Source organism: Miniopterus natalensis, chromosome 14, assembly GCF_054644295.1.
Source record: "Miniopterus natalensis isolate mMinNat1 chromosome 14, mMinNat1.hap1, whole genome shotgun sequence".
NCBI lineage: Eukaryota > Metazoa > Chordata > Mammalia > Chiroptera > Miniopteridae > Miniopterus > Miniopterus natalensis.
This window is the reverse complement of record NC_142094.1, coordinates 17,386,335-17,411,943: the sequence shown is the minus strand read 5'-3', so window position 1 is coordinate 17,411,943 and position 25,609 is coordinate 17,386,335. Positions and strand designations below refer to the sequence as shown.

The following is a 25,609-nucleotide window of genomic DNA, read 5'->3' as shown; positions in this document are numbered from 1 at the left end:
TCACACAAGCCTTTTAATGGTTAGAATGAAATATCCAAAAGGATATATTCAGACTATTCACCTAGTCTGCTATGGCTAACTTTATTCAGTCACCAGCTGTTGCCATAGTTTTGTCTGTATTAGTTTAGACCCGGACAGAAGTCACATTCGCTGGCATTTCTTTTGGATTCTTTGGCTTAACGTTTGTTTTCCCATTTGCACTGGGTCTGCAATAAATAACTCTCCTTGGTTAAGAGACCATTATCCTTGCACTTCGTTGCTGTCTGTTTACCTGCAGTGAGGCTCAGATGGAAGACCTGCAAGTTAATGCCTGTTAGACAGCTCCAGGGAGACACCTCGATCTGGTGCTAAAGTTATGCCTCTTTCTATGCAAGGAAACTATTTAATTTCACTGCAAGTCAGAAAGATCATCCATCATGATCATACTGCATTTAAAGCGGGATCTGTTCTCTTCTCTTCAATGAGACTTGTGTTCAAAGGTTTCCTCCTGCACTCGTGGCCTGGAAATGCAGATCTGTACCCTGAAGAAAAGGGGAAGGTGTCTCCAGCTTAAATATACGAACGCAGTGTAGTGGAGACTATTACAGACGGCTTAGATCCCACAAGAGAAGCAGCAGTAACTGCTTTCTCATAAGTAGGATATAAACCATATTTAATTATTGTCCTCTATATAGATTCTATCAATTGCTGCATATTTAAAGAAAGCAAATCTAGGAAAACCTTTAGTTGAGCTATAAAATATAATTTTCATTTCATGGCTGCTGTGACTACATGAGAGGACTAGAAATTGATTTCAAAGGGAGACTTAAATTTACACGCTTTCAGGAAAGACACACGGATCGAAGTAACGGGCCAGCACCTCACATCGCCGCATAACCACGGGCTCCTGTTTAGCCCCCTTTTTGGCTGATTACAATACACCTCTGTCTCCTGCGATCTCGCTTCACGCTGAGGAAGCCTCGGGAAGATACGATCTGTTACAGGAACCTCGCTTACCAGCTTCTTTCAAACACAAGCAAGTTGAGGAATCCAATGTGGAATTTTTATAGGGGCTGAACTCCATCCAGTCTCCAAGTCCTCATAAAATCCAAGGGCTTGTTTGTGCACATCCCTAAGCATCACGCTTAATGTGCTGCTGTAACTTCCCAGCGCTCGCTCCTCTAACAGGCACCGAACCTAACAGTTTTACAGTTTGGGGAAGACTCAGTGCTAGAAAAATGTCAGGCAGGTCTAATGAGGCCTCGGATCCCTTGGTTGGCGCTAGAGTTTAATTTAAAGTTACAATGATGTTTTAACATGTTTGCTTATACTTGACTAAAGAGGATTCATTATTTCGATGACATAACCTCCAGACAATGTTCTGGGAATTGATTTAGGATGTGGTGGTAATTCCAACAGCCTTAATGCAGAACCGAACATCTGTAACAACATTTTACTCGACTTTTCATCGCCATTCTGTTTTCAAGCAAATGCAAGGCAACATCTTCCAGAAACACTGGCCAGAACCCTGGGCTTACTTCAAGATGATCATATAGTTTACTGGATTTTTTTTTAAAAAGAAATCCCTTTCTTTATTAGCCTAGCCAGCTTGCAAACAGCATATCAAGGTTCACCAATGCCTCTTTGTGGGCCCTTTGAGTCAGATGGGCAATGATTTCAACGCTCAGCTTTCCCAAAGAATCCCGTGCCCCTCATATGATGAACCCGTTGCTCAGCTCCAGCCTGGGGCACATTCCTTCTTCCCCGTTTCCTCAACAGGGTTTAGGCGGATGATGCCCTCTGAGACTTAAAGGTGAGTTTGTTGGCTGGAGTTAAGAAATAGTTCAAAGCAAATAAACTCAGAGACGTAATAAAAGGCAAACGACCCATAAACATGAGTTGACTGGCTATCTCCATTACGTTATTAATCACCACATCTGGAGAAACCCACATCTGCACACACTTAGCAGGTCATTAGTAATGTCATATTCACACTGAAATCACTCAGAGTAAAAGGCATGCAAAGTGGCTTGAGCGTAAAAGGCATCTAGCTAACAGGGCTTCCGACCGACGTCTTGAGCAAGCTGCTAGCTGGCGGTACCCTAGTTTTAATTATTATTTATTGTTCTTTATGGTTTTTCCCTTTGCTATTTTGCTGCCCAACATGCTCAATGCATGCTGAAATCCATGGTAGTGCATCTGTCTTCTTCAACTGAGTTCGGCATGTTAAGGGGGAGCAAGGAGGGGTGCAGGGCAGTTGCTAAAAACTGGGACGGGATCCAGGACTCCTTCACCTGGCTCGGTCACAAGCTGTGAATTGTGAGTTGTGTTCTCGCACCCAAATGGGTCTTTGGGAGAGCGTGATCTAGCTGCCACCTTGACTGCCGAACAACGAGAAAAGAAAAGGGGAATTAATGCTTTGTGAAATTTTTCATTGGAAAATTGCAAACCAGTTTTAACATGAAACAGTTTCTGCCTCACAGCTACATTGAGAGGTTATTTTTTCCCTTTTCTTTTACCCCGATGACTTCTGGAAATTCTTTTCGCCGTGTTCTGGTCATCAAAGTCAGAAGGGACAACAGATTAGAAGCTAAGCTTGTTTGTGCAATAATTTCCAAAAACATACCGAGTCCCCTCTCCCTTTCAACATACGCAGACGTAGAAAACTTGGTTTAGCATCGTGATGAGACCACTGCCTCCCGAAGCCTGCTGCACCCCACTGAAGGATCATCGTGCTCCAGGTCATCAGCCCCAATGTTAGACTATAGTTTTCATCTCAAACCATGGGCGTGGTCAGCCCCTTGGCTGCAATATTGCTGCCTAACTTGCGTTAAATGCCGTGGGTTTGCCACTCCTAAGAAAGGGGGATGTGTCGTGTATCCTTGTATCGTGAGGGACATCAATGAAAAGTGTGCTTTCAGTCTTTCAGGATGGGAATGTGGTTTTATTAAAACTGAGGGTAAAGAAAGGCCATAACTGCTGTCCTAGGCATTGACCAGTGTGCTTCTTGATTTCTGTGGGCTCATCAAACTTTGTCCCCCCAAAAAATCCTATCAGTCATAGTAATACCTTCAGTTTTTAAAATGTAACTCACAACAGACAAAACTCCCAAGCTGATCAGGCCTCCCTCTGATACAGATGCCTAAGACTTTCACCAGAAAGTCTGGGCTACTTAACTTGAAGGTCTTACAGCGCGGCCGCGAAAGAGCAAGCCCTGCTCTGGTGCCTGTTTTACGGAGGGACATTTCCTGTCCCACAGACATAGACCAGCAGAACCCTGGCTGCTTGTCTCACAAACCAGACTAGTGAGGGTGACGGTGTTTCCTCTGGCAAAGTAGGAAAGTCAGCCGCAACAAGAAACACAAATGCCAGATAAGTAATCCATGCGGTGCGCCTGGTTCTAGAATTCCTGTGAAGGAGCCCTTGACTGCTGTCCCAGGATGAGTCCCCTCGTGGGGACTGTGTGTGCCCATCAATGAGGTTGGGCATCTGAGCGCAGCTAGAACAAGGTAAGACAGCCAAGATCTATGCCCAGAGGGTCAGTGGGCAGCTCGATATCTTGAACATGGGGAGTTAGAGTGGGTGATTCCCTAGGGATGAGAGTTTCTGGTCTGACAACCTGAGATAACATGTATCACCAAGAGGTTTGATAAACACTTTGCAGTATTATTGATAAGATCAACCCATAAAACTGTTTTTGAAAGATTGCGGTGAATATTAACACACAGGTAACGAAAAGAAGAAAGATGCTGCCTCTCAAAAGCAATGCCAACAATAATATCTCCAACGTATAACATATATAACTCCCTACAATTGAGCAATAGCTTTGCCATATACTTGATCAGGCAGGATAATTTTACAACTTCTAGCTGAAAAGTAGGAAATGCATTTATTTGGAAAACCTAGAGGGTATAAGTTAAAGAAAAACAACAACAACCTGCCGTGATGTACAATGAGGACCGGAAGCATCTCCAAGTGGCCCGCCTGCCCTGGCGCAGGCACAGGGACAGCCTGCCCTGCCACAGGCTGAGGGGGCAGGGAAGGGCAGGGGGCAGGGAAGGGGAGGCTTGTTGGAGCTCTTTCATTTCTGGCTTTTGTGGAGCTAATGAGGGGATGGGGAGGGAGACTTTAAGGAACAATAGGTTACGTAGAAGTTAATCACAGGGTATATTTCTGGCTTTAGTCACTGCCTAGGAAACCTGAATTGTGTAACTTTTGAGTCCATCAACACAGAGTAATGAAAGAATTCGGCTCCCACATGGGAGAGAGAAAAATAGCATATAAATGTATTGACAGAATCTACACGACCTGCACTGCAACGTTCTCTACAGAAACACTGCGGGCCCAACGAATCTTCTAGAATCAAAAGTGGATTCGATGTACCTGCCATACCCAGGTTCTTCCATCCCATCTCAGACCATAAGCCATTCTATTTGTATCTCGGTAAGAGTCCAACATTCATCAAAGTCCCTGCATCTGGAATCGCAGCTCATATATCTTCACTAAAAGTTGGCCTGCTGTAATAACTTGCCCAATGCTCTGTTCTGCTCAGCAGTTGGTAGAAAATTCCATTTGGAGATCTGGTTGCCTTTGGTTCTCTCTTTTTTTCTTGGAACAGACTGTCTCCATCACCTCATGGGCAAAGAAAAGTCCCACACAAAGATCACTAGGTGCTAGCTTCTCAAAGGTGATGCAGATGAATAATGGAAGTCTAAGCAAATACACAACTGAAATGAGAAATGCAAGAATTTCCTTGAATTATTGCTGTGGATCTTGGAGACTGGGAAGGTAGTAGATGAAAGATAACTGTTCCTTTGAATTAAACTGGGGAAAATGTACAGGAGTCCAACAAAAACAGCCTCCTTTCAACTTTCCTTTCCTTCTCTGCCTACTCCCAACACCAACAAGTTGGTAAAGGCTCTGAGGTCAAAAAGTGTGCCAGACTCCTTTACATAGCCCTGGTATGGGCGGTGCATGTTTGTGGGGGTTAGGGCTTCAGAACAGAGATAAAAATGTGCCAAGACCCTGGCACAAAAAGCTGCCTTCTTTCTTCTTCTATTTCTCAAGTTCGGGGATTAGTAAACTGTAGTCTTGAACATGTTTCTGTATGACTCTGAGCTAAAAGTGGTTTTTACATTTTTATTTAATTTTTTAAGATTCTGTTTTTAGAGAGAGGAGGGCAGAGGGAGAGAGAGAGAAACATCAATGTGAGAGGAAAACATCGATCAGCTGTGCCTCTTGCATGCCCCCTATCGGGGATCAAGACAGAATCGAAAGCATGTGCCCCGACCAAGGAAAGAACCAGCGACCTTTCTGTGCACAGGACAGTGCTCAACCAACTGAGCCACGTCGGCCATGGCAGATTTTACATTTTTCAATGGTCGGGGAGCAAAAAAATCTGAGAAGAAAATATTTTAAAACACATTACAATTATACAAAATTCAAACCAGCGTCTATAAATAAAGTTTTATTGGGACATGGCCAGCCATCTGTTTACTTCTATCTGTTTTCCCTTTACAATGAGAGTCCAGCAGTTACAATAGAGACTGCATGGCCACAGAGCCTAAGGTATTTTTTAGTTGGCCCTTGATAGAAAAAGTTTGCTAACCCCTGCTCTCATTTATCTTCTCACATTTTTCTAATTTCCTGTCTTCAAAAAGGACAATGTTTTTTCCAATCTTCCGAGACAACTAACCGATAAAAGAAACACACATGGAGCCACTTAAAGTGAACAAATTTGGCAAAGTTGGGAGGGACAGAGGTAGTTTCCTGACTGGAATGTCCCTACCACCCAACCTACTATTAGTCCTGCAGGTGCCGTTGCATTTGGGGAAACCAGTCAGGTGAGTTTATTTTTTAACGTTTCCTTTTAAAAAAATATTTTCAATGATTTTGAGAGAGAGAGGAAGGGAGAAGGAGAGAGAAAGAAAAACATCCCTGTGGATTTTTACGCAGAACATCAATCAGCTGCCTCCTCCTGCGCACCCCCTAACCGGGGAGTGAGCCACACCTGGGCATGTGCCCTGACCAGGAATCAAACCAGCAACCTTCTGGTGCACAGCACGATGCCCGACCAACTGAGCCACACTGACCAGGACGAGTTTCCCCTTTTCCAGCTCGAGCTAAGTTAGAGTTATCCACCCTGCGTTTTGAGATTCAGGCGAACCACATCTACCACGAGCAATTCCTCGAAGCTGTCAGTGTCGGCTGCAAGTCCACCCTGTGAGAGTCCGGACAAGACAACAGATTAACCATTAGACCAGATATGTTGAAAATATACAGCTTCAACCTTTCCCCAGCTAGCTCAGAGCGATATATAGATGATTATTTCAAGCGTCAGCTGCCGCATAGATTTAAAACCCTGCACAATAACTCCTGGATTCATCTGCCCCTTGTCAAACTTGCACAGCCTTCCTTGCAGGATACGTGGGGTGGCAGTTTCGCTGCGAATCCAGAGTGATCCAGACGGCTGCTGTCTCTTTGTTAACAGAAAGCCGAACTGATGAGTTTGTAATGCATTTCTTATCAACGGTAGTTTCAGAAAAGAAAATGTGTCCCATCCGTTTGGCTGGAATTTCACAGACTAGATTATGGGCTTAATCAGAACATCTCTGTTATTTTCGTGAGGAAATAGATAATTCTGCATCCATGCCATTAAAATCACTTTATGCCAATGAATTATATATTTATGAATTTATAATTATCTTTGATTTTTTCTCCTCCTGCAGTATACTTAATAAAACCATCAGCTGGAGCTTACAAAGCAATAGTGCTTAATAGATACAAGCATGCTGATATATTTTTTTAAGTGAATGCTGATCTTTCTGAGCTGCGTGTCTAAATTGATCACTGTGAATAAAGGGATTGTAATTTTCAACTCACAATTTAACAAAGACAAAATGGACTGTAATGGAATTTATGGAGCCTGGAGAGGCACTCTTTTCCTAATACGGCTTATTATCAAATAGATTCGGATTTACTGTAGGGCAAATCGGATCCCTCTGAAATGTACCCAGAGAAAATGCCAGTAAGTTCTAGAACACCGTTCCTGGCACCGTGGAGGTGCCCATTATGAATGGCAGCAGGGGCCGGTTTTCTGTTGTGCTGATTGTTATAACCCCTACTGACTTGTAAAGTTCAGTACTTAGATGCCGGCATTAAAATTGCTATTTGTCCCCTCTTTATTTAAAATTCTGGCTTTTTATTTATCATGGATTCTTTTTTGCATTTTGATTTTTTTAAAAAATACTGCATTAAACTATCATTTAACTTTATTGCTGAGATTCTTGGCACCCCTTTAAATCTGGTGTCCAAGGTAAATGCCTCACATAGTTGTGTCCCGGCCCTGTCCATCTCCCAGGCTGTCCTAGGTGCTGGTTCTGCCATCCCGCCTGTCCCGACAAAGCCCCGCACCCTGTGCCTGCGTGTGCGCCTACATGCTCCCGCGTTCAGAACTGGGCAAGACCAATACAAAACGAGTGTTATTCTTTTGATCACTTCCTGCTGTTTGCACGAGATCGTTAAGGAAGACCCTTGCCGGAAAGGCCTCCTTATGGATTTACAAATTGTCACACATCCAGAGAAGTGGAGAAAAGACCATGCTGCCTCAGGAGTCTGAGCTTTGCCACCTGCCCGGGGTGAGAAACAGAAAAGAGAGAGAGGAGCGGGTGTCTCCCGGACTTGACTTCACACTTGCCGTCAGCCGCCTGCTTGCCGCAGCGTGGGTGCGCGTTTCCACTTCGGGGTACGGGTTTTTATTTGCTTATATGTTTTGACTCAGACGCCACCTTTCTTCCCTTTCTGCTTTTCCTCCCCTTAAACAGCTTCAAGTAAACATGATGAGCAGAAAATGTCAATCACGTTTTCATTTCCATTTCCACTTTGTTATTTACATTTTTTAAATTAATGCTTGCCCCAATGATTCTGTTTGAGACCAGCTTAGAATCTAACTGCGTATACGTGAAGCTGTTTTCTAAACATAAGCTGTTATACAGATAAGGACCATTATTGTTATTAATATCATTATTATTATCATCGGCTCACTCACAAACGCCGCGTTTGCCATGGAGCCGGTCGCACCCAAAGCCCCCGAGAATTCTAATACGTACTCCAGATGGCTGCGCCGATACCTCCTCGGGAACGCAGATAAAGGTAAAACGCATGGGTTTTAGTGCGGCCAGGCACACCACATGGCCCGATGAAGAATGTTCTGCCAGAACACTTTAGAAATACTGTACGCTTTTAACCTTGGGAGGTAAGACCAGGCCCCGATTGTGATTTTACACTAAACACAGCATTTAGTATCTTTCTTAAGGGCATAGTCACCTTCTAAAGGTGTTCTTGAACTATAAAATCATGATCTGTATTCTCCTATAATTTATCCTCAGACACATCCCATGCAACATTTTAAAATGCTAGTCCACGGCGGGCTCCTTTCTGCTCAACTCAGAGAGCAAGGTGTGGGAAGCAGGAACAGGCTGGAAGGGGCTTAGGGGTGCTCTGGCCTCACCCTCTGTGGCTACACTAAGGTGACACTAATATGCAGACCTAACACCAGGGCCTGGGTCTGGTGACTTCTAATCCAGATCATGTGCTGTGAGAATTCTGCTCACGACAGCTTCTGCTTCTAGGTTCCCGCCACCTGCCCAGGTCCCTCTCACCCTCATGAGAATTCTGATCTCAGATAAGTTACTCAACTCCACAGTGTCACCAGATCTGCCGTTATCCCCACTGGACAGATGCGGACACCAGGATCTGGAGAGGCTGTGGGGTTCAATGAGATAACCAGAGGCCACACACGGACAGCCTGGGACCGGCGTGGTGTACTCTGCTTGGAGCCACCCCGCTGGGTCACAGGATCCGTGTGTGGGACAATCTTTAAGCGTGAAGATGTCCATAAAAAGATGGATTTCTAACTTCTGCTTGAAAATCTTGCAGAAGACTGGGGCTTCCATTTCAGGAAACTGTCTCCTGGGGCAGGAGCTTAGCAGCTGGTCAAATCCCCTAACACTGTTTCCTGCCCCCCAGCCATATGGTGGGCATCCCTCCTACAGCTCTGGCCCCTGCTCCAGTGACACTCAATGAGATAAAGATTTTAAGATATGGGAGATCCCTCTACAAATGTTAACTCGGCCCTGGAGCTACACTGTAGGCTCCAAACCCGGCTATCTGGCAAATTACCTAACTTCAGTTTTCTCACCTATAAAATGGACATAATCAGAGTACTGTCCTCATAGGGCTGTTGTGAAAATGGATTGAAAACATGAAAGGTGCCTATAAGAGTTTCTGGCCAGCTCTTTCTGAATGCTATCTGTCACTATTATCTCGGCTTTGAGAAATCAAAGTAACTGGAGCTCTCCGCCCCCTGGTCCTTGGTGACAGTGCCCGCCTGCTTCCTTCTGGCTTTGCTCCGCTCAAGTGCACTCACTATCTCCACTGCTCCAAACAACTGACCTGGTATCCGACCCCCAGAGCAGGGTGCGCTTCGCCCCGGCACCTCCACCCGCTGCATCTTGCTCGACTGTCACCTTTGTCCCATATTTCATATGGCCCCAATGAACTACTCAGGTCAAAATAATTAGGCTATGCCAAGTGTCATAAAAACAAGAAAAGCCAGAAAATGTTTAAATGGGCCTCAATTGGAGAAGGCTGGGACCATTCAGGGCAGCAACAAATGAAAGTCAGATGGGAACGTGGAGAAACCCCACCGCTGCCTCTAAATTACAGGAAATTCATGCTGCCTGCTTGTGATGGGCTCTTTCCCTTGAATTTCTGGTGGGAGGTCATGGAATTGGGGCACGCACGTGGGAGCTGGGGGGAGAGGCAGGGGAATGATGGGGTAAAGGGGCACTGACCCTTCACTCTTCCCTCCCACCAGGTCTTCCTTTCATCTACCTACTCTACCTACCGTTCAAGAAATAGGTTAGGCTGCCTCCTCCAGGCAGTCTTCCAAGATGACTATAACAAGGTAGAATCCCTCCTTTCTTGGCACCCTGTCTCATATTGCTCTGTTACCTCTTTATCTTTTGTATTAGAATTTGTTTCCCATTTCATGTGTTCTACTTCCAACTAGACTTGTAAGCTCCTCTCCGTAGTTTACAAATCTCTGATGATCTCATAGTGCTTAGCCCCTGGTAATGTTCCTAATAAGTATCTCCTCGTTGCCAGAGAGGCAGCAACATTGCAGAGGGAGAATCATAGCCCAGCGATGAGGAGCCTGGTTCTAGTCCTGGCTTGGATCAACTGTGTGGTCCTGGCCAGATAGCTGCCCTCCTGGAGGACTGGCACTCATTATGTATAAGGACCTCTACAGCTCTGAATCGGTAATGGTTCTGGGCTTAACGCTCTCTTCTGTTACTTGATGGATCTCACAGGAGCCAGCCATGGGCCGAAGGCCTCCTAACTCTCCAGGTACCTGTAATTGTCTAGCACTTCCTACCAGACTCAACCTCCAGAAAGCATACAGAACAGGAAAGCAGGAGTCCTGGTCCAAGGGGAGCATGGTCTAGCTCAAAGGTTCTCGATCTTGCCTTTCAATAAAACGAACTGGAGAACTTCACAGAACACCCAATGCTGGAATTCCACCTCAGACCAATTCAACAAACACCTCGAGGGTGGGAGCTGGGCATCGCTTTATCTTTTACTTTTGTCCCAAAAATATTTTAAAAGATACGTGGTAAGAGAGAACCACAAGTCCAGCTGTAGAAATGAGATAATGTATACACAGGCTGTGAATAATTATAAAGGCAGTGTTCACTGAAATACATTTCATTTTCAAAATTGAGGTATCAGCTGTTAAAGTGTATATACATTTTTTGGAACATCCTGCATATATAACAATTCACAAATGATATGAAGTAACAGTTAAAAATGTATTACCTGATAGCATCGGGTGAAGGCTAAATAAGCTGCCTTAGTAAGTGCTAGAAGGCCTGGGGTGGTCAGGGAAAAATTGTAAGATTTGAAATAAGAGTTGGATGGATAGAAACATCAGCCTGCTCACCTGCGTATCCCCAGAACCAAACACAGGGCCTGGCGCACTGGGGGCACTCAAGCCATGATGCTGAGTCCACTAGGGAAGGGCATGCTAGGTGCAGGGAACAGCCTGAACAAAAGCAAGGAGGTGGGAGCACTAATCTAGGGAACTAGAGGGACTTCAATGCGGCTGGAGCAAGAGGATTTATTTAAGGGTATAGTCGCTGGTAAAAGGGGCAGGTAGTGTGAGGCTTTAAACTCCGAATGACAATTGGATAATATTGGGTAACTATCTGAGTCCTCTGAAAGTTTTTTTTCCTCCTATTTAAATATTCAAATTCAAAGAGGGCAGTGGGTGGTTTGCTTCTTGGCAAAGTCTATCACACCCCTGCCCCAACTCAGTCTGCTTTCTTTTTGGCCACTTAAAAGTCATAAGGGCCCGAGATAAGACACACACACAGGTGCGTGAAACGAAAAGCGAGGAGGCCCTGGCCACGGTCCAGTTCCGCTGGGGAGGGTATCTGACAGGAAAATAAAGTTATTTAATGCCTTGGAAAGGGGTCCTGTGAAATTCTCGAGGCTGCTGCCCCACAGCTCGGCCAGGTAAATCCAAACTTTACTCTGGGACGGTTATTTCCTGTCTTCAACCCCCACAGTTGATCCCCGCCCCCTATGAAGGGAACTGGAAAGAAAGCCACCAGCGTTTGACTTTAACAAGAAAACTGATTGTAGTCAATAGTTTGAAAAAAAGAAAAAAAAATTTTCAACAAACTAGGGCTTTCAAATGAACTCACTGAAAAGGAAATGCTTCCCTAGGCCTCTCCTCCTTGGTTTCACCTAGTCAGGATTTTCTCCATCAAAAGATGTACGTGAATAAAGTAAAGATGCTCATTATATTTTCTGGGTCCTTGACCTGCACCCCCTACCCTGGTATGCCTATAACATGTTTAAAAATTCAAAAGAGAACATTCCCATTGGATTCTCAAAGTCAATGGTTTCAAATTTTTAAGTTAAGTGTAAAATCCTTGCATTAGAAGTTCTTTATGATCTGATAGGTAGCACTTAATACAGAAAATAAATAAATGAGTCATCTGGGATGCATTTTCACTCTTTCCTTGTCGATTAACCTACTGTCTCCCATATAGGCCCACGTTTCAACCGAACACCCTGTAGAAAAGGAACAGTGTAGGTTTTGTAAAAATAAGACTTAGCAAAAAGGTATAATTGTGTCTTTAAAATATAAAATAAAAAGAATGAAAAAGAGGCTGTGTGAAAAAGAGAGCCAAATTAACAGTAATTTTTTTTTCTCTCTTTGATGCCCAAACTGATGAGCTGATTAGCTTTTGTGTGGAGGTCCTTATTTAAAAGAAAACAATATCCCAGCCGGGCATGGCTCAGTGACTGAGCGTCGACCCAGGATCCAGGCGACTGGAGTTCGATTCCCACTCAGGGCACATGCCCGGGCTGAGGGCTTGATACCCAGTCAGGGGCGTGCAGGAGTCAGCCGATCAATGACTCTCATCATTGATGTTTCTCTCTCTCTCTCTCTCTCTCCTTTCCTCTCTCTGAAATCAATAAAGATATATTAAATAAATAAATAAACAGACAAAAAAACAAAAAAACCCCTGCTCTGATCCTGTTTGTCAGAAAGTTAGTTCTGGCCCAGGGAGAAAAGCACCATTCTTCGCTTAACTTGGATTCTAAAGAAATTCTTGATGAAAGAGAGTCACATTAAAATTATTTTTATAGAGCACATTAATCCAGTACATAAGCCATCTTTATAAAACTGTCCCTCATCCTGATGTAGAATGAAGCCTAGGGAGTTATCTTGTATAAATAAATATTAGATAAAGATGGGGACTTTCCGTGTAATAATCGGATGGTGGAGCTAATCCAACATTAGGGGTGAGAATCTGGTATTGTGTAGTTACCTTCTAAAAACATAGCAACATTTATTTAGGATTTGTTCCAAAAGGAGCATTAAGGGAAGCAAGTTAGATTTAAAGGATCTTAGCAATTGAGAGGTATTGTCTTAGTGGAGGTGTATCTCCTCAAAAAAAAAACAAATAAACAAACAAACTCAGTTTTAGACATTAGAGAAATAAAGGACAGAGAATCTGGGAAAGAAAAGGCAAGAAGGGGGGCAGTGATGGTAGTGCCCAGAATACAGCCAGGTAGCGGGTTTCATTTCTAGAAGAGCAGCGCCACCTGCTGGCGATCTGCATTTCAAGCCCCTCAGGTTTGCAAGCCGTCATCTATCTTGCAATCTATGCATAAATACACAGCAGTATTTCTCGGCTGCTGTTATACATAAGAATTTTATTACCAGCCGGCAGATTTCTAACACACTGGTTGCAGTTTAATAATCCTCTATTACCTGAAGTATGGGTTATATAAAAACCTAGAATGTTAATTGTTGACAAACCAATTCTAATATGTAAAGCACTGTAAGTCAACCAGTAAATATCCAAATAAATCAAAAGGGATCGCTCTTTGGCTGCTAACACCGTGTTATTAAATACCACAATTTGATCACTTACATAAAAATAATGTTCATACATTTCAATGTACTAAGAAATCAGGGAAAATGCATTATAATCCTACTAACTGAGAGCTTTTCCTTCATTCACACTTTTGAGAAAAATATTTTTGTGAAGAATATTTTTCCCTTTCTTTAAAAAATGTACCTACACCAAGGTGTCATTTAGGAAATTTTCCCATATAACAAAGCCTGAGTTATAAATAACTAAGATTACATCTATAAAATGTTATATTTTTAAAATGGCAATAGAGAAGTCTCAGAGAATATAAGTCACTGAAAAGGCGAGCAGAGAAACACTGCCTGTCATTTTGCAGAAAAAGATCACACGAACGAGATAGCGAAGAAACACAATAAAAGGAAGAAACGGGAATGTGATAGGTGACTCTGATTATATCTGCAAAGGAAACTGTGAAGTAAATTAACACCCAAGCGCCCACGGAAGTCACATTGCAGCCTCACTGCGAGGGATCGTTATGCAACAGAGAAGACCGGCGACTTCCTAAGAACAGAAATAAAGTGCAGGCTGTGAAGTCTGGTGGTGATAACTAATGACCACACTACTTACAACTCTGATTTGATCTCTAAGAGGAAAAAATAAAAAAGTGCTCTACAGGATAGATGTATGCAATAGGGCTTGCATTTTTCACTTGAAACAAATAAACCCCCAATGGGATCAAAGTGCCCCAGTAAATGAAAAATGACAGTTTCTACGTTGCCTTGACTTGATCTCAAGCGAAACCACCATGCTGATAGCATCCCAGAGCTGGGAGGAAGGGCGGGAAAGGGCGAGTGCCACTGCCCACTCAGCTGATGAGAAGCCCACTCTAATTTCAAAAAGTTATTGAGATTTAATCTCGAACAGCGATAAAGATTGCTCATGCAGCCACCTAAAGGGTATTCCTTAAACACACACTCAATTCTGTTATCTCCGATGGCAAACAGTGGAAACCCTTTACATTCAGATCTTCCGTGTGTCTAAGTTGGGTGAGGCATGTGTATAAAAAACATCAAACGCTGAGGTGCTTCCTTTGAGCCCAAAGAGTCTCCAGTTGTCTGCCACCAGGAACTGGACTGGGCGGGCCTCAAGCATAGAGAGCGTCTCGCCTCCCACTTCGACTGGCCACCACTTGCTGGGGAGAGACAGAGTTGCCAGGAGCAAGTGTGGGCAGACGGGGAGGGTGGGGGTGAACCTGGCGGAACTTAGGCCTGCCAGGATTCGAGCTGGGGGCTCACCCTGCCTCGGCCTAACTCCCGGGGCGTCCCCAGGGCATTAGCCCAGGGAGAGGAGGGCCCTAAAGCTGGCTGGGGAGTGATTAAAGGTGCAAGCCCCGCCTCTGCAGCAGTTGGGGTAAATTCAAATGGACGAGGGCTCCGAGGAGGATGGAAAGAGCCTGTCTGGGTGAGAAGCGGGTTGCAGGCCCGAGAGGCAGGCGAGGTCACTCGGGAGTGGTGAGACAATGGGCTACCCACCCGCTCCTCTACCTACTCGGCCTCAAAATGCCCAGTGACATGTGGACGGGGGAGACATTCGCATCCCAGACCCACTACAGCGTCCAAGCACTGTGCCCGTCAGCAGAAGCGATGGATGAGATGTGTCGCCAAGGCAGCAGAGATCAGCCCTAGATCAAGCTACTCAAAACTGCCCCAGCAGTCAGAGCACGCAGCTGTTCAGTCAAATATTTTGCTCAAGAAGGTAGAAGCCAACGAGAAGCAGGATTGCTCGGTTCAGACGCATTTTTCTCCTGAAACACACACCTAACAAACTATGGAAAGACATCCTCAACCCGGTTTTTGTTCTTTGGCAAATGTCTGTTGAATTCCTACTGTGTGCCTTGGCTGCTGGGTGCGATACACTGAGAACTCAAAGGCCACTGCCTGTGGGTGACTTCTAGAATGCTCCACTGGGAAACCGCTCCGAATGGGGTTTATGTGGAGTGTTAGAGGATCACAGAAAAGAGGCCCTTGAATTCTGACCTGAGGTGGGAGGTAGGGCCGTGAAGAGGTCTTCCCAGAGACGGCAATATCTGAGCCGTGTTTAAAGCAGGAGTCAGCGAACTTTTTCTGTAAACATCAGGCCGTAACTCTATGGGGCTTTGTGAACCATATGCTTCCTGTTGCAACTACTCAGCTTTGCTGTTTTCACTTGAAAGCAGCTACGGACAATATGCAAATGAATGACCCTGACTGTGTTACAATAAAACTTTATTTACTAAAACACACAGTAGGCCAGATTTGGTCCAAGGGCCACAATTTGCTGACCCCCTACTTTAAAAGATGGGTGAGTTTCCATCAGCAAGGAGAGGACGGGGCAGAATCACAGGCACAGGAAGAAGTTACAGAAATGTGCCCAATAACAAAAACAGGACATTTTGAGAGAATCGTTAGATGAAGGATACTTACATGAAAAATGGAACTAGGAACATAGGTTGGGGCCAAACTGTGGTGGGCCTTGGATGCCCTGTTAAGAAGGCTGGAGGCTGTCCTTTGAAAACAAGGGGCCATCAAAAGTATTTTTTTCTCTTAAGAACTGGATGATAACATGATCAAATCTGTGTTTTAAAATAATAAATGCAGTGGTTGTCTGGTGGCAAGGGGGACTAATTAACTGGAGGGTTGTGGTGGCAGGCCAGGCGAGAAGAAATGAGTGCCCGAACCTGGCCGTGCCACTGAGAATGTCAACAGCAGGTCTGAAAGGTAATCAGAGACCAAGGCAGAGGACTCAGCCATCAGTGGGGAGGGAGAGCGAGCAAGATAGCAGAATTCTTAGGATTTCAAAATGCGTATCAACACTCACTCAGCCCATCTCTAGACCATCCTCACAGCAGGTCTAAGGGCAATGGCTTGGCCCACTCTTGGCCCCATTTCTAGCACGAATCTCACTAATGAGAAAATCAACAAGAAGCAGCAGCGCCCAACTCTTCATAAAGCAATTTAGGAAAGACAATGATGGGGAGTCCCAACACCAACCGGACCACAACGATGAGTTGAGATCAAGACCATCCTCAAGGAGAGAAATTTTAATAGAAATTTTTTAAATGGCATCTCTCTCCACCATCCGTTCCCCTCTTGCTTGCTCTCCAAGCTTCCTGCCATCTTCCAGGAACACACGAAATTCACAGCGTGTCTGTCCCCATGTCCCTTTCAGAGATGGAAAAGTCCTAGGGGCATCAGTAAGACGCAGAATGACCAGACCACAGTCACAGTTGCAACCCCTCTACGAGACAGGTCCTGTTATTATCGCCACTGTACGGAAGGGGAAACTAAGGAATAGAGGATTTCTCACACTTGCCCCAGGTCCTAAGGTGGGAAGTGATGATGTCTATTCTGGGTTTGCCTAGATGAAATGAGAAGATGTCAATGCCTTGAGAAGCATAAAGATTCGGACGTGATTAAGGCGTCACTGTTATTATAGCATTGGGCACTCACTGAGCATCCAATTGGTGAACATACCAAAGCGTGTCTGTGCCAGGAATGATTTCCAAAGACCCCAGAAAACACGCAAGCCTCACCCCTTCTCTCCCTTTCCTTGCTCTGAGGCTTCCTAAAATTTCAGGCTTTAATGGCCAAGGAGATCACTTAGTTCACTGCACAGTGAGGGGAAGAGCTGGGAAGTCCTTAATTTATATCAGCGAGGCAAACACCCATCTCCCTCTTAACAGAAGAAACCTGTGAAGTGGTCCTCTAGGGACTAGCCTCTGACACATTTCACACCCACAGCCCAAGACTTCCAGGTCACAAGACCTGAGCCCCTCCCTCCCGTCTGCATTCCTGGCAAATGTCATCCCCTCATTTCCACTGTGCACCTCTTCTCTCTGCGGGTCCCTGTACCTCCTTTTTCAGTAACACCTGTTTAGGGCTCTGGCTTTGAAGCCTCCCTGCTGGACGTGTTCTCTCAGTTGGATGTGTTACAGGCCATATGTGGAAATTTACTCATCTGCACCGGAGAAAAGGCCGGATCAACCTTGACAAAATGCAGAGAGCAATTCAAAGCCACTCCAAAGTAAGAGCATGCTTGGCGCAGCCTGAGATCTCTGTGAGCAATAGAGGAAGCTCCCTGCCCCCTCGTCTCAAGCAGAATAAACAGAATAATGGCTCTGCATAGAAAACAGCCATGAGACACTCAGCCTTTGGACGCCTCTAGGTGGGAGGAACTGTCACACGGGTGCCGTTGGATTTGATCTGCCCACCTCAGGTCAGAGTCAACGGCCCTAAGAGTCCCGAGCGGCCGTAATGTTTCTCTGCATTTGCACACGCTACCTGGCCACCTGCAAATGGTTACAGCTCTCAACAAATGGGCCCCTTTGCTCATTTTGGCTTCACCAGATGCATTATTTTTGTGCCACTCTGACTCAGAAAAAGTGATCAGGTTCATCAAAATTAGTAAACCTGAATGCTAATGTCACGAGTCCTTGAACTTCTAGGACGAATGCTCTACATATACAGGCATCCCTGTCTCTCCTCACTTGAGATGTTGGTGAATTTTTCCGGTGATTTTTCTCTCTGTTTCCTTACCTCCCTTCCCAATATTTAACCTTCGCAAAGAATACGAAATTACCTATCATTGATAATTTTCAAGATCCTTCGGCTATGTCTTTGATTGTCTTGCTATACTCCCCCCTTAATCTTCTTGTATCCCAGTTCTTTATGTTTATATAGATAATATATGTCTATGTATAGATATATTGTAAGCCACTTAGAGTTTCAGGAAACGTCACAGGTGCGGGGCCACCCTGGTCCTGGCATGCTGCTGTTCCTGGAACTGATGGCTGAGAATCCCTTCATTTACTCTTTTGACTCATCAAATATTTACTGAGCTAGAATCTCCAGGCCATTTCCTATTCAAGTATTCATGCCAACACATGAAGCCCAAGCAAGGGCCCAGCATGCTACATTTCTGACCTCGGAGGGAAGGAAGGCAGCCCGTAGGTCCTTTCACGGCCTGGCGCAATCCAACAGGCTCCAGCCCACAGAGCCGGCATTGGCCGAAATGGAGATGACTTTAACGCCAGCCGTGAGCTCCACTCCCAGGGCATGGCCCCTCTGTCTCTACGCCGCCCCTCTCTGCTCTGTCCGTCCACGTTGTGTGGCTCCGGCTCCGGGGAGCAGCCCTCACTTCACTGGGAAGTCCTCAGTGCTGCTGGTCATCCGATGCAGACGCGCCTCCACAGCTTCCACTCTGGGCTTAAGGGTTTTCTCTGTAGCTCCAGGAGGCTCAGTGGGAGCCACCCCACAGCACTGGAGGGGACAGATGGGGCTGTCAGGGTTTCTAGGGGGGGCCAGGGGAGATTTTTCTCTTGCTGTTTCCTCGATGGCAGAAGGGCAGCTCCTCGGGAGGGCTGAATGAGCTGTTTAGAAAAGAAAAGTCACTGTGGGATCCCCGGAGCCTTTGCCCAGCTCATCTGGACACCAGAAGGATGTCTCCTCAAAGCCAGAACCTATGGGCACCTCCCTCCACAGGAGGCCCAGGCGAGCTATTTACAAACGGGACTTTCTCGCTGAGATTTCAACTGTGTGGCTCCGACAAGGCTGCGCTTCCTTCTGTCCGTTTAGAGTCCTCCTGGGGAAATGGTTGGCTGGGAACGCAGAACTCCTGTAAGCAAACGCGGGGACGCCGATTCCCTGGTTATCTAGGTAATTCAACGTGCTGGTCTGGGAGAAAGCCCCTGAGAGAGGAAGGACAGAGTCAGCTGGCTGGCTGGCTCTGCTGCGTCCATCCGCTTCCAGAAGCCGCCGCCTTGGCCTGCACGCGCCGCCCCTGGGAGGGGCCCGGGGCTCCGGGGCGCTCCCACGCTGTTTTGGCGACCCTTTGGGGTTGATGGTGTGTGAGTCCTTCAGCCACGGACGCTGACAGAGACACAAACGGCGCAGACGAAGGTCTTGTGCGCGGAGAAATAGAAAGGGAGAGAAATCTGTGCTGCGGTACTCGAAACGTCACGTGGCTTCCCCGGATCCTGCGTGGCAGTGCCTCGCGGGAAATGTGTTTTGTTTCCACCGGAGATGTGGCTGAAAACTACAATGGATTTGCAGAGACTGGGACACAAAGTACTTTATTTTTCCCTCGCTGGATGGAGGGAGACGCGCCGTCTCCCTGAGAGAGATGAGAGGGAAAGGGGCTCGTTGCCGTACAGGGATTTAAGGAAATAATTCCCATGAGCTCTAACCGAAGCTGCGGCATGCAGCTTGAGCCAAGACCTCCAGGGCTGGTCACACATCCCAGCTGGTGGCCCCACTTGCTTTGCTTCTGGGCCAGTGACATTACGCCAGCCACTGCGAGCTGCCTGCCTCCCTCACCTTCAACACACCCAAGGTGTGACTCTTACTGGAGATGGAGAGAGTGGGGAAGGGGGAAGCAACGCTGGTTAGGAGAAGGAAACAGAAGGAAGGGCCTCAGGGCCAGGGGCGCGGGGGCCGCCCCGGGGGTCTCACGTCCTGCCGAGACTCAGTAAGGGCCCCTCCAAGGAGAAGAGCCCGCTGAGCCCACGCGGGTATCACGATGGCTGCCAGGTCAGCTGGGGAGAATTACGCTCCAGACGTTCAGCTAACTGCTTCAGAGCTATCAGCTACACTTTCTTTACCGAGATTTTGCACATGGGTAATATGCCTGAGCGGCGGAGTCCTGGGCTGGCCATCACCCTTGCTTCCCTTGCTTCTCAGAGCAGCTGGGGGGCCTCCTCCCACCACAGCCTTCCTTCTGCTGGTCTTCACCTCTCAGGGTGTCTCCCAGCTGCTCCCTGGGCCCGTCCCTTCTTCCACAGCTGCCATAGAAGTCCTCCCGAAACACAGCCTCAGGCCTCGCTTCCCGAGCAAACACCCTGAATGTGTTCCATTGTGTTTGGGATGGAACAAAACCCTCAGGGCCTAGCCCCTGTCAATACAGGCCCCGCTCACCCTTGAGGGCCCCTCTCCCTGAAATCTGCTGAGCGGGACTCAAGCTCCAGCCGAATCCGGGTGACTGACCAGCTGTTTGGCAGCAGGCTCCCCACCTCCCCACTGCCATAGCTTTTCTCATGCTGTTGGCAGAACACTCTTTGTCCCCTGTTCTCCAAGGCACATCTGAAATGTCACATCCTGTGGGATCTTCCCCTGGCTGACCAACCGGAGGTGACCCCTGGGCCTCTGCACTGCCAAGCACTTTGCTCCTCTATTCCCCTCATCGTCTTAAGTCTTCATTACTGAAATTCTCATCTTTGTCTCCTTCCTTGGGGACAGACAGACCTATGGATCTTCAGCTGTGTAACTGAGTGACTCAACTTGCTCCCCAGGCTGCGGAGCCACCCAGCTTGTTTTCAAATCCCAGCCCCACCACTGCCTCGCTGCGTGACCCTTCCCAGGTCATTTAACTTCTTTGTGTCTCAGCTGTCTCATCGGTAAATGGCACCGTTTACAGGTGCCTTGGCTGCTCATGTTAAGGGTTAAATTAATATTTATAAAGAACAGAACAGTGTCTGCAATGCAGCAAATGCTATGAGTGCTAATCTTAGCAATATGCACACATGTACAGTGTACACACAGGAGCACACGCACACACACACACTGAAACACCCTTGCTGTGTCGGCAGAGTACCTCACATAGAGTAGGAGCACAGACTCCACTGAGTCCACTCTGAGCTCGAGTCCAGGGTGAGCAATTAGCCACTTCCTAGTACCCCCAGGTTAACATGCCCCGCTCCTGGGAGATGGGATACATACACAGTAACAGCAGATCTCAGGGCAAAAACATCAACCTAGCCTGAAAGGGAAAGCAATTTCCAGCAGATCTTGGCAGGCCTCTCTCCTCACCGATGAGCATGATCTGTTTATAATCTCCACAGCTACTCCATCCGAAAATGGTTCCCAGTATGCTGTACTAAGCTCATTGCTTCTAGGCTTAAATGCAAATCAAAGACCCCAGACTCTAAGATCTTTCCTATATGCATGCTGGCTTGTGTACTGAATTGGTTGAGCCAGATGACAAACGTCCATCTCAGATGATGGGAGCATCCAGCTGGCATGAGGGGCATCATGTGAGAGGGGAGGATGGAGGCATGCTGAGGCCACCGGTGCCTTGGGTGAGCTGCCCACTACGTCTGGGTGGCACTGGGAGGCAGGAGGCGGTGAGGCTGTGCCACCACGCTGCAAGCCTCTCTCCGCCGCTTTACACCATTACTGGTCTGATACTAATTTGAGACAATGCCCAATCACATCACAACAAATTAGCCACAGACACGCGATTGCAATCAACTCGGGGGCTATCCTGAGTGCGGGCTGGGGGATTCCCTGTCTCTGGGAGCCGCACGTTCCCACAGATGTTTCTAAAAGCCTCTTCCCAGAGGCCCATTTAGAGAGAAATTAAATGCAACTTTGACTTAATTAACGTTTTAAATGATAATGAATACAATGTAGATTCATAGGAGGCATTTACATTGTGTTGTAAAATTGATAAAAATTTAATAACTCTTTGTTAATAAGTTATGTCTCCCCAGACCCATAAAGCCTAAGGCACTGCAGACTCCAGACGGGTCTAATCCAGGCTCCTGGAACAGGTGGAGGAGGGAGCAGAGATGGACTTGACATTTGCTCCACGCTGCTCTAATTCAAACCTCTGCTTGTTCATCAGTACTTTATTTCCTACGGTAAAGGTCAGGATCGGGGCTCACGGCAGAGCCTTGACAAGAGAGCAAGTGAAAGGCGGGCTGGCCCTGGCATCTGTCGTCAAGGTGGTGGAGGAGGGGATGATAGAAAGCTAACTGGCCACCTCTGTCCCCACCATGGAGGTAGGACAGAGTCCACTGCCCGGTGGTAGGAGCTGTCAGGGTGAGTACTGTGACACCCGGCCACTGTCCTGAATAAAGATGCAAACACGATTTCCACGTCCCCTTGCCTACGGACCCTGCTCGGCTTATTGGTGGCACACTGTCTTTTCTAGTTTGTCCTTGAAGAGCCGTGTCACCTATGAAAGCATGTCCCTGAAAAGGGAGGTGTCCCAATGACAGGGTACACTCCACGGACCCTTTGGTCTTTCTTCGTTCTAACCTTTCCACTCCCTGTCTCCCAACTCAGTTTCAAAGGATTGCTTTTGGAAAACTGGCTGCCATTTGCCTACTGTTCCCTTTCTCTCTGATCTGTATGTGGTGCCTCCTCAGAGTATATTTATCTTAAAGAATTCTGCAATACTATGAGGGGGAGACAACAAGGTCCCAAAATGCAAGTCGACTACATCACCAGTTGCTAAACTGAAAAAAACACACAAAAATTCAGCTATTGTCCGGCTGGTGAAGCTCAGCGGTTGAGCATCGACCTAGGATCCAGGAGATCAAGGTTCGATTCCAGGTCAGGGCACATGCCTGGGTTTCGGGCTCGATCCCCAGCAGGGGGTGTGCAGAAGGCAGCTGATCAATGACTCTCATCATTGATGTTTCTATCTCTCCCTCTCCCTTTCTCTCTCTGAAATCAATAAAAATATATTTTTAAAAATTCAGCTATTTATTATGAATGAAAACCTGGTTAGTTTGAAGCCCTTTAAAGATGGGCAATTTAAGGGTTTCTTTTCACAGGAGATGTTGCCCAAGCATGATCACTGCCCTACAACGCTGACTTAGGGAGCCGACCGCTGCATAAGCAAGTGGGAAGGCAGATTTCCAGTCAGCTCACCGCTAAACGTGGCCACCATGAAATCAAGTGAGAGGCAGTGGCTTCTATAGCCTTGTCTTCTACCAACAAAGGTGTCCTAAGAGGCCCTCCCCAGTGCAACATTAGTCTCCTGGGAGGATTATGTGGCTGCCCAGACCACTTGGACTTCTTGTGTTTACTTCCCACTACAGAGTGTAAATGGCCAAATCAAGACACGTGGGCCACGGATAGCTACAGAGCTAGAGTATGAGCCAAGGCTGCTTTAGGGATTGGTGTCATGGGGGGGGGGGGGGAGAGGAGGGGGAGGTAGAAAGAGATCCTAGAAGTAAAATAAACAAATAAAATTTAGGATTGGGGAGCTGGAGGAAGTCCCCCAAAACTATATATAAAAGAAATGAGGTAATGATAGGCTGTTGATTTTTAAATGTAGCTTATTAAATTCAATCTCCCTTTAACAGGCAGTGGAGGCTGTCAGCACAGGGTGTGTCCTATTATGGACATTTTCCTAGAGCTATTTCCACCCCCTGCCCCAGTATCTGATTTTATGTACTTCAAAATGCCATTAGTTCACTCGAGTGACTCTAGTTCTATTGACAATGTTAATTCTTTGCCTGTACAAACCAGAGGCTACGCGGGATAAGCTGATTTTTGTTTATTATCTGACAAGACTCAAGATTGCACTGAACTGATTTTGGTATGTCTCCCTTCAACCTAATCGTATCGGACTTCTCGTCTCGACCTGACCACTGGAGTTGAATGCCTCCTTGCATTATATTTATACCCGAAATAAAAGTCATGCACAATTTAAAATTAGCCACAGTGCTTTGGAAAAGGGCGTATGCAATTGTGCAGGTTTAAACTATTAGAAAATTGAAAGGTTGGTGTGAGCGATCACACGTGTACTTTAAAACTATTTCCAAGTGCAAGTCTAAGAGCTGTTTCCCTTCTTGCACATAATTAATTTGTCCATGCCACAGTCCCTGACGGTTTTCGGCCAGCATCCTGTCAGCCAGGTCTCAGCAGGTTTGAATCAATAGGGCCCTGTGTTGTCACTGCATCATAATTTTAATTTTCCCTTTCTGTTAGACTTAGCAATCAGATGGCAGGCAAGACAAGTAATAAGAATAAATTCTGAACAGAGAAAAGGGACCATTTTACAAAGTTTTATTGAGGGGAAATGGAACTGATTGGAACCTAAATCTATATTTATATGCGTGTCTGTTGCTAGACACATATTTTTATACTTATTAGCACTAGAACATGGTTACTTGTAAAAGTTTTTTAAGAGTGTCTTTTAAAAGAGCTGGATCCTCTAAAGTGGAAACAAAGCCACAATAACCAGACATGGACCCTTTGCGCACACCGATCCCGGCCTACCGTGCTGAACCGTTCAGTCTTGCCCCAGACAGAATCGTCTTGGTATGAATCCTTACTGGTCACTCTGCCTTACTTTTCTGACACCGCGTTTTAAGCCTTTTGTAAAGGACTCCCTCTCTGCAGAGCTTTTTGTCAGCACAGGCTGGCCTCACATCTCTCGTGAGTGGAACAGAAGGAGACACCAGTGAGAGCCGTCGGCGACTTAACAGAAACGGATAGGCGGTAATGGGCCACACCTCGGAGGAGAGGTGAGCGGAGCAGGCAGGCCCTGCTGGTGGAAGGCAGGTTTCTAAAACTGTGTGAACACTTTTAATACATTACCGCTCCTCTGGGAGCCGGCTACTTCTCTTCCCACTTCAGAAAACACATAATGGGACTTTGTGTTTCAATTTAATGTCCCTTGAAAACGGAAATCTTTCCCCTTATAAGAAAAAAAAAAAAAGTAGGAAAGAGGGAGACGAAAGGCAAGAGAGAAGCGAATTAGGCAGCCTCCAAAGCACGCTGGCTCAACTGGGAAACTGCGACCAAAGCAAGCTCCGTAATCATATAATGACCTTTAATGAGTGTCTTGGGAAACAATACAGCCCCAGCATAAAAGACAAAGGGCAAAACCCATCATGGCTCTGCTGACACTAATTCAAAATGATTTTCAGAACAACTAAAGAATGTAAGAGAAGTAATCTGATCCGCCCATCTGACCTCACTTTGATTCAAGGGCCCTTCTCCTGCCATTTCTAATTGTCAAACCCTCTACATTTCACATCTGCTCATATTTAATGAAAAGCCCGCTCTCACCACTGCTCTTTGAGTCAACCAGCTCTGTCAAATGGGCACCACCCAACCCCACCAGCAGCGAGGGGAGGCCGGGGATGGCTATTGGAGCTCTGCCAGTGGAATTCCACATAGAGATAGACATTTTTTAATTGGAGGAGAAGGGCTCATGTGGGCGCACAAAGGAGCTAAAATTGGAATGGATTTTCTTAACTTATTATTAATGGTCAAAGGTGAGTGGTCTCACACAGGGATGGATGAAATCTGCTTTTGTTTGATGGAGTGACGACGGCAGAAAGACTGATGAAACAGAGGCGGCAAGCCCCCCCGGAGCTGTCAGTACCAGTTAAGGCTTCC

The 25,609-nt window shown here is 46.4% G+C and overlaps 1 protein-coding gene across 5 annotated transcripts in view; it reads right to left on the bottom strand.

The window, feature by feature from the left end:
• KCNMA1 (potassium calcium-activated channel subfamily M alpha 1) overlaps positions 1 to 25,609 on the bottom strand; it is a 661,836-nt gene that overhangs the window by 84,670 nt on the left and 551,557 nt on the right. The window contains exon 19 of one of the 5 annotated variants that reach the window (XM_087824301.1): positions 2,274 to 2,360. The exons of the other annotated variants lie outside the window; for them this stretch is intronic. Within the exon in view, the coding sequence (XP_087680427.1) occupies positions 2,274 to 2,360 (87 nt within the window). The remainder of the gene's footprint in view (positions 1 to 2,273; positions 2,361 to 25,609) is intronic. 5 annotated transcript variants of the gene reach the window in all.